Here is a 9,419-nt window from a genome sequence, read left to right as displayed (position 1 = left end):
GAAGGTCTGGCTTCTGTAATTGCTACTCTGCTAGACATGAACATTGGCAGGTTGATCCATACCCCCAGCCTGTTTCTATCTTACCCTAGTGGGATAGGGTCCTGGAAAGGTGAGGTTCTGGGACACAATGGTGAGGTCTTCTGCCTGGGGAGATCAGAATGGTGTCACGGTTGTGTCTGCAATTTGGTGACTAAAAGGCGATAAAATATAAAGCAGATTGTTCAACAAACAGGAAACCAAACATAGGAATAGACCAAATGAAATTAAGGGTCTATGTGTGTAAAGAAGAGTTAGGAAGTCTATTTTAGGTATGTTCCATGTGGCCCATGACTTTAGTAATTTTTGCTTGAGTCCAATAGCTAACCTGCAGGTGGACTAAAAGTGCTCTCTGGGAACATGGTGTCAGAGTTGAGAATAGGACTAAAAAGCTGGATCAGGAAGAACTCATCTTTTATGTTGTTTGGTCCATGCATATCTCTGTTTTTACCACAGTAGTTACTACTTTTAGACGCACTGTGCCACCACACTGGAGTCATTTAGGAGACAAGCAACTGGCATCAGTAGAATGAGTCCGCCTGTCTCTCCACTTAGCTGCTTTTTAAAAAAATTAATGAGAAAGAGAGCAGAGAACCAGTCAGACATATATGGTGTAGGAGTCTTAATCCAAGGACTTGGTACATGCAAGTTGGGCTTCATGCATGTAAGTTCTGTTCTCTCTTATGAGTCTCTTCCCAGACTTCTTATTTGACTGTGTTAAGTCTCCCATGCAAGGCATGCTCTCTGCTGTACACCAGTGTGAGACATAAAGATCTCCATGTTTGCTTCTCATCTGTGGAGGCTCATTCATGTGCCTTTTCTTTTTTCTTTTCTTTTTTTTTCTTTTTTCCTCCAGACTTATTACTGAGGCTCAATGCCTGCACTATGAATCCACTTCTTCTGTGGACATTTTTTCAATTTTTTTGAATAGGACCAAGATAAATTGAGAAGGCAGGGGAAGATAGAGAGGGAGAAAGATAGACACCTGCAGACCTGCTTCACTGCTTCTGAAGTAAACCCTTTGTAGGGGGGAACTGTGAGCTCGAACTGGAATCCCTGTGTGGGTTGTTGCACTTTGTACTTCTTCTAGCGTTTGCCCTTCTTCTGTAGCCAGTCAACAGCGTCAGGTTGAGCTGCTTGTTGCTGGCTTTGAAAGTGACTGGGATCCATGTGGATTCAGTCGGCTAGGAAGGATCGTCAGTTTCCCCAATGAATGGGTACTCACGGGATGCACCACGGGAAGGTCGATCCAATGCATCCCGCACTTTGTACTATGTGCGCTTAACTCAGTGCGCCACCACCTGGCCTCCTATATGCTTGTGTGTGTGTGTGTGTGTGTGTGTGTGTGTGTGTGTGTGTGTGTGTGTGTGTGTGTGTGTGTGTGTGTAGGCATCAGTGTCTTATATCTTCCATAATATTCAAAGAACTCACCACAATCCAGAAATCTGTGCTTATCCACGCCTCAGGCCACTTCTCTGCCTATGGAAAATGGAAGAGTAAGTGAACTTCTGTTCATTGCTCTGCCTACTAGGAGATTCCCCTTTCCCACTGAGCTTATAAATCCATTTCTTGGCCCAGCACCAACCCATCAAGCCAAGCCACCCATGAACCAGATGTAAATCATTTCTTTTTCTGTGATTTAGCTGTAGAGACACCCTCACCTTGCTCCATAAAGCCACTGATGCAAGTGGAAAGACAGATGCTGATACAACAAGGGGAGGTGATTTGGAGAACAGGCCAATTGATCAAACAATTGTCTAGTACATTCCAGACCTGCTCTGCCAGAATCCTCAGTGTACCATTTGTTGTACAGAGCAAGCTGCTGCTGTGCCTTGAGGACTTTATGACTTAGCAGTTCTAGTGACAGTGAGTTCAGAATGGTCATTGTAGGTTTCATAGCCACTTGGTGTCCCAGGTATTATAGCTATACTAATAGTAAAGAACACTTTCCTTTTGGACTTAAGATTTATCAGGAGGGGGAGATGGCAGTGGGGGGATTGTAAAGATAGTAGTGTGTGGTGACCCCAGCAGGAGTTTGGGACTATTAGCATACAAATGATGTCACCCTGAGGAGGTGCTTCAGAGAAGGGAATGTATAAAAGCAAGGGACTTTGAGCACGTGAGCTCTCTTTGGCTGCAGCTTCTTCTCCTGGTCAGATGCATCTCGGCGGAGGTGCTCCAGGCATCCATCCACCATGTGCATCCATCCGCCATGTCTGCTTCTCCGGAGAACTGAACATGTGTGACTCTGCTAGCTGGTAAACTTTTAGACCCCTCTACAGCTATGAGCAACCTTTACCAGAGCTTATAATTGTTTATCTTATGGGACTAAACTTTGATATCCATATTCAGACTTTACAGACCTAGTGTACACTTAACCGTTGATGATAAGTGCTTATTTTGCCTTTTACCTGTTTCACCCTAATAAACTGTGTATTGATTAAACCAGTTCCCAGCTCCCTCTGTGAATCCTGTGCAAGCAGCCTCTTCCCATAAGCCCCTTTTTACAACAGTAGTGGGTATTGAACTTGGAGCCTCTGGGGCTTCAAGAATACAAACTGATGCTCTAATAGGTGGGGCTCTATCCCTGGACCATCAGGAACTATTTCTAAAAAGGAAAGTACTTCTCTGCTTCAGGGGATATGGTTTTGCTCCAGAACCCTGCCCTAATCCTCAATCCAGGACTTGTCAAGGAAACTTAGCATAGAATTCTTGCCCACCGAGAATCCAGGGCACTAGTAAATCTGCTAGGTCAAGCAGTTCATGTGACAAGATGGTTTAACCTCACTACCCAGGCCCCTTGCTGAGTTGTTTCTGTATTCTGGAGCCTACTTGAAAATGGGAGACTTCTCTGTCACTTGATAACCTAGTCAAAATTGTATTTTTAAGCAGAGAGAACTCTGCTTTCAAAATCCAAAAAAGCTCATCAATATTGAATGTCCTTCCTAATCATAGAAGGTGTTAGACAGAAACACTTGCCATTTATTTATTTATTTAGTTAGTTAGTTAGTTAGTTAGTTTTGCCACCAGGGCTATTGCTGGGGCTCAGTGCTAGCATTACAGATCCATTGTTCCCGGTGCTTATTCCCCCCCATTTCTTTTCTACTTTATTTGATAGGAGAGAGTGAAAATGAAAGGGGAAGAGAAACAGAAGCATTTGCAGACCTGCTTCACCATTTGTGCAATGTCTGGGGAGCAAGGGCTCAAACCCACCTGTCAGACTAGAAACATAACTCAACAATCCCAATGGCAATGTTTTCCTTTTCTTTCTTTTTTTTTTTAATTTGACAGTACAGAAAGAAACCGAGGGAAGAGGTAATAGAGAGGGAGAGAGAAAGACACCTGCAGACGTGCTTCATTACTCACAAAGTGTGCTCCCTACAGGTGGGGAGAGGGGGCTCAAACCCAGGTTCTTACGCATGGTCATGTGTGTGCTTAACTGGATGTGCTACCATCCAGGCCCCTCTCTCTACCTTAAAAAAAAATTCCTTTTTGCTTTCTTTTAAACCGATTTCTTTTTTATCTTTCTCCTTTCTTTTTTTTTTCTTTTCTTCCTGAGCTTATTTTGAAGTTACTAGGATATTACATTTCATGAAAGCAATCTTGTGAACCTGATAATATAGCCAGCAAGATTCAGAATAGGGATAGCTCAGAATCCAGGTGCCACAATGAAACCACAACAGGCCACTGAAAAGAGAATTTAAGGAATGAAAAGTCTCCAGCATGGCAACCGAACAAAAACTTAATTAATAATGGGAGGGAAAGTAACTGGAAAAAATATATGTAACATGTTATTATCAGTGAAGATTCTGGTGAAAAAGGTAAGTTAACAACTGATACTGTGGTTTAATTATATTTGCATGCCTTCTGGGGCCCCGAAAGCAAATGAATTCCTCAAGATGAAGATCCCAGAGATGATGGGAGGTGGTAGTTTAATAATCTAAAATTTTTGAACCTTGCTCTTCCTCTAAATAAAAGGCCTTTTCTTTAGGGAAATAATAATGCTGATGACAGCAATCGTGGAGTGGCTAACGGCTTTTGAGTATGGAATTCATAATGCAGCAGTACTTATTTGATCCTCTCATCCTTTGATGTGGGATTGGTTCTGCAGAATGCCACCTGTGTACCTCTGAGTCATGCTTCTCTGTCCATCTAGCCAATGCCACTGTGCCTAGTCCTGCCTGCAGAGTACAGGCAGTCTCATACAGACGCAAACTGGTGACACCCACCCTCATTCCTGTTTCCTGTTCTAGAACTTATCCGTTGATGTGCGACATGGGATTTTGTAAGAAAGTCCATGAGTATTTCATTTGGGGTGGATGTACTGAGAAATTCAAAGACTTCTCTAGGCAATTCTTTGGGCTCTAGAGTAAGAGTCACTACAACAGGAAGGATAGTGTGAGAATCCTTTTTCTTTTAATTGAGGGAGAGGGGGTAATGGTTTATAGTAAATACAGTTGTTGCTACCTGTGTAACATTTCTCAGTCTTCTACAGATTATTCTCATGCCCAGCCTAGGTCTTCCTCCAACACTGTGCACCAGGACCTGAGATTCACCCCATAACCCCCTTCCTCCAGAGTCTTTTACTTTAGTGCAGTCCACCAAACCCAGTTCAAGTTCTAGTTTATGTTTTATCTTTCAGTTATTTCTCAACTTATGTCCATGAGTGAGATGATCCCATATTCACTCTACTCTTTTTGTCTTATTTCACTTAACATGAGTCCTTCAAGCTCCATCCAAGATGAAGTGGAAGAGGTGGAAAATCTTATCCCTGCTCTCCTCCAAGACAGTAAGACAATTCCTTCTCTGAAGGAAGTATAGACATCAGGGCTACCAGAGATTAGGGAGATGCACAGGTAGTGGCTCTTATAATAATTGCACCCAATTCAGCTTTCTGAATGCTACAAAAGAAAAAAAATCAAAGTTTCAAGATTGATGAGGGTGAAAGTCAGCTGAGGTAAAGAACAAACACCTCATCACAGACCCCTGCAAGCGTCAACCCGGCAACATTGCCCCGCCAGATATTCGTCGGGATGCGGCATCATCTAAGTTCATTTCCCACGTCTATGCTCCACCAGACCTGCCAATATACGCGGATATCTTTGCCCACCCTGTCCAAGCTTGACGTCTCCTCATCCAATCTGGTCTCCTATGCCTACACTGAACTTCTCTGTTCCAGACTCTTGGAAACAGAGTTGGCAGTCAGCTGAGGTAAAGAACAAACACCTCATCACAGACCCCTGCAAGCGTCAACCCGGCTTTGACCTAGCACGTTATGATTGGGCCCTCCTCAATCGCTATGGAACAGGCCATGGCCGGTGCGCCGCTATGTTCCATCGCTGGGGAGCCAGAGACGACCCGAACTGCCCCTGCGGCTCCAGACAGACTATGACCCACATAGTCAACGACTGCCACCTCTCCAGATTCAAAGGAGGTCTCGAAACTTTACATCAGGCTCAACCTGACGCTGTTGACTGGCTATGGAAGAAGGGCAAACGCTAGAAGAAGGGTGAAAGTACAGTCAGCAGCCACCATGCCAGCTTATGAAAACAGATCGTCACAGCCTCACACTTTTGGTAGGTGGTTATTGGTCTGGCAAAATTCCCCTCCCTCCAGCCCCCATTTAGGTCGGTATACGGTGGATCAGAACCATCTGGGTTTTACACAAGAGGAAGAGAATGCTTGCACTGTCTTGCCCCAGGGAGAGTGGAGATGTTGGCACTCTTATTCTCTGCAGTGGGATCTGAAGAGACTCAAGTCTTTTGACATTCCACTAGAACATTAATAACATCATAGTAGTGGGATCAGGTGTTGACGAGACAGCAAGTTTACTGGACTCGTATGTAAGTGAAGAAAAAGGAAAAGGAGGAGGGGTGGGGGGAGAGAAGTAGAAAGGTGGGGAGGAGGAGAATAGAGAAAGACTTATACAGGACGTGGAGCAGTAACTGTTGCCACCTAACTCATAGATTATTGAGTATTGGGCTTAGAAGAGTCTTGCTTCAATTTAGTTCTATGCTAAATACTGCTCCATCCCTACCTAGAAAAGCTTTAAGAAAGAGCAGAAAGGATCAAATGGTCTCTGACTAACCTAATTATATTCCAGAGCAAAGCTCAAACATATTTACAGCCATACAGTACTTAGCAAGGTGAAGTTCACAATATCTGACATCCAATTAAAAGATTTCAAGGCAAGAAATGAAGAAGGAGGAAAATGTGAAGCAGAAAGAGGAGCAAAATCTGTTCATTGAACTTAACCAGGAACTGAAAGAGATATTAGAATTAGCAAGCTAAGGCTAATAAAGCAGGTGTTTCAACTGTACTCCCTGGATTTACACAGCTACACACAGACATGGAGGATATTATGAAAACAAACTGAACTTTCAGATACAAAAATTCCAGGTGAGATGGAAAACAAACTGGGGGGGCTTATGGAAGACTAGCGTAGCAGAAGGAAATATTAGTAAACTTTAAGACTAATATCACTAGAAATTATACAAAATCAAACACAGAAAAAATATTTTTAAATAAAGTGTGAACTGTGAGACAACTCAGAGGTCTAAAGCCTGTGTTGTGTTTTTGAAATGTATTTTGTGTTAACGGAGTCCTTAAAAAAGCAGGTAGACCAATACAAATAATAATAGTACTTGAAAGGGCTGGCTGGTGGTTCATGTGGTTGAAAACTGACTCTAGGGAGTCAGGCGGTAGCACAGTGGGTTAAGCACACAAGGCACAAAGCACAAGGACAGGAGTAAGGATCCCGGTTTGAGCCCCCGGCTCCCTACCTGCATGGGAGTAGCTTCACAGGCGGTGAAGCAGGTCTGCAGGTGTCTATCTTTCTCTTCCCCCTCTGTCTTCCCCTCCTCTCTCCATTTCTTTCTGTGCTATCCAACAACAATAACATCAATAATAACTACAACAATAAAACAAGGGCAATAAAAAAGGAAATAAATTTTAAAAAAAGAAAAAGAAAACTCACTCTATAATGTTCAGGGACTGGGTTCAAGCCCCCGGTCTCCATCTACAGGGGGAAATCTTCACACACCCTAAAGCAGTAGTGCAAGGTTCTCTCTCTCTCTCTCTCTCTCTCTCTCTCTCCCTCCCTCTCCCTCTCCCTCTCTCTCTTTCTCCCTCTCCCTCCCTCTCTCTCCCTCTCCCTTTCTCTCTCTCTTTGTGCGTGTGTGTGTGTGTCCCATCTCAGTTTCTCTCTTTATCTGATTAATTTTAAATACTGGAAAAAATAAGTAATTTATTGATACATATACTGTGGATAAACTATAAAATAACTATGCTGAGTGACTGAAGTCATGTAAAAATATATAAGGCAACATTTCATTTCTAGAAAATTCTAGTTAAGGGCTGGAGAGATAGTATGATAGTTATGCAAAAATGACTTTCATGTCTGGTGCAACAAAGGTCCTGAGTTCAATTCCTATCCCCAACATAAGCCAAAGAAAAGAAAAGAATTCTAGTAAAGCAGAGGTCTACTATACTGTGAGAAAAGATCAGTAGTTACCTGGGAATTGGTAGAAATGATACAAATGGGGCGAGGGTAGATAGCATAATGGTTATGCAAAGAGACTCTCATTCCTGAGACTCCAAAGTCCCAGCTTCAATTACCTACACCACCATAAGCACTTGAGCAGTGCTCTGGAAAGAAAAAAAAATGATACAAAGGGATTCAGGGGAAAAGGGAAAGGGTCACAAGGAAATTTGGGGGATATAAAAATGGCCATTGTTTTGATGCATAACTTGTACAGACAAATATTAACTGAAATAATTCTGGTTTGTGCTAATAAACTTCAAGTAAAAAAATACATATTACTGGCTCATGAAGGAAACTCAATCTATTAAAACACCAACTTGCATGAATAATGGCCAAAGGCCACAGCTTCAATCCCAAGCATTACTTATGTCAGGACAGCTTTTTGGTCCTCTTTTCTTTTTTTTTTTTTTTAAACAAGAAGTTTATTTAAACAACAAGATGCTTGACTTGAAGGGGAAACTATCTAGGATTCATTTCTTTTAGAGTAATTTACCCCTACTTAAAGACAGATTGCCCTACATGTAACAGCTATGTACAAAAAAGTTATAAAATTGTCCTTGGTTTTACAATGATAAATGAAAAACATTAAGATTCTCCAATCAAACAAGGTATGCAATAATTTTTATGTTGTTCTTTTTGTTAAATATTGAGAGCAAAATAACTTACTGGAATATAAAGATAAGAGCTGAATGAGCATGCCACTAATGGAGAAAGGGGGTATTTTCACAGAACCAATATTTTCCCCATCCCATCTCCATTTGATGTCAATCAAAACATACCATTGGCCATTGAGTTAAAAAAATGCAATATGCTTGTGCACATACACCAGTTACTTTATGTACAATAAAGGAATGGGGAAGGGGAAAATGAAAGAATAGAGAAAAACTAGACTGTAGTAGTCAGGATGTGGCGGAACCAAATTGCGGTTTTCTAATTGAGAATGTCTTCTTGGTCTGGAGGAACAGAGTTCTGGAGTAAAGAAGCAGGCTCCCTTTTTAGTAGACACCTCCTGTCTGCTGCTGGAACACATCAATTGTATCTTTATCCTCCATTTCCAATTGTGCAGGTGTATCCGTTTCATTGATTGGCTGCCCATCAAATCGGAATCTGATCTGCCTCATTGACAATCCCTGTCGTTCACAATAGGCTTTCATTAGTTTTCTAAGTGGTGTATGCCTCTTAATCTTAAACTGCACCACCGAACCATCCTGACCCGCTACCTTCAGATTAATATGGTCGTTGTTCTCAGTCTTGACTCCTTCCTTGGGCTTTTCGTCGGCCATGGTGAACGCCGGTGTCTCCTCAATTGCCGCTTCACAAAAGAGGTACCAGGTCCGCACCAAACCAGGACACAAGCAGCACCAGGAGCGGCAGAAGTTGGTCCTCTTTCCTTTCTCTCTCAGTCTCTCTCATAGTAAACAAATAAAACTTTGAAAATACTGTTCACGGTAAAGATGATCACTTATTAATGCTATGATTAGAATTTCCAAAAAAAGTATAGTATCTTTACATTGACACTCAGTAACATCATCCCCAAAATATATGAGGTAAAAAAATGAAGCACAGTCAAGAAACTCACAATTACAGCAAAAGATTTTACCACCTCTTTCAAAAAATTTTAGAAAAGACATACAAAATCATTAAGACTATGGAAAACTGGAAGAATGAGTAATTTAACGAATAGCATCCAAAACCACAGTAGCCAGTGTATTTTTGTTCTTTCTTTATTAAAATTTTAAAAATTATCTTTATTTATTGGATAGAGACAACCAGAAATCAAGAGGGAAGGGGTGATAGAGAGAGAGAGAGACTAAGAGAGACACTTGCAGCACTGCTTCAC

The 9,419-nt window shown here is 41.9% G+C and overlaps 1 protein-coding gene across 1 annotated transcript; it reads right to left on the bottom strand.

Moving 5' to 3' along the window:
* Positions 1 to 8,391: 8,391 nt before the first annotated feature.
* Positions 8,392 to 8,877, bottom strand: LOC103118971 (small ubiquitin-related modifier 2-like). The gene has a single exon (XM_060196592.1). It carries the CDS (start codon positions 8,860 to 8,862, stop codon positions 8,575 to 8,577), a length of 288 nt encoding a protein of 95 aa, XP_060052575.1. The 5' UTR covers positions 8,863 to 8,877; the 3' UTR covers positions 8,392 to 8,574.
* Between the last annotated feature and the right edge of the window lie 542 nt (positions 8,878 to 9,419).

The sequence above is a fragment of the Erinaceus europaeus genome, chromosome 8 (genome assembly GCF_950295315.1).
Source record: "Erinaceus europaeus chromosome 8, mEriEur2.1, whole genome shotgun sequence".
In the NCBI taxonomy this organism is placed as follows: Eukaryota; Metazoa; Chordata; class Mammalia; order Eulipotyphla; family Erinaceidae; genus Erinaceus; species Erinaceus europaeus.
This window is presented reverse-complemented; position numbering and strand designations above follow the sequence as displayed.

Bases quoted from the DNA above. Each gene is read 5' to 3' on its own strand.
- LOC103118971 (XM_060196592.1), bottom strand. From the start codon at position 8,862: ATGGCCGACGAAAAGCCCAAGGAAGGAGTCAAGACTGAGAACAACGAC.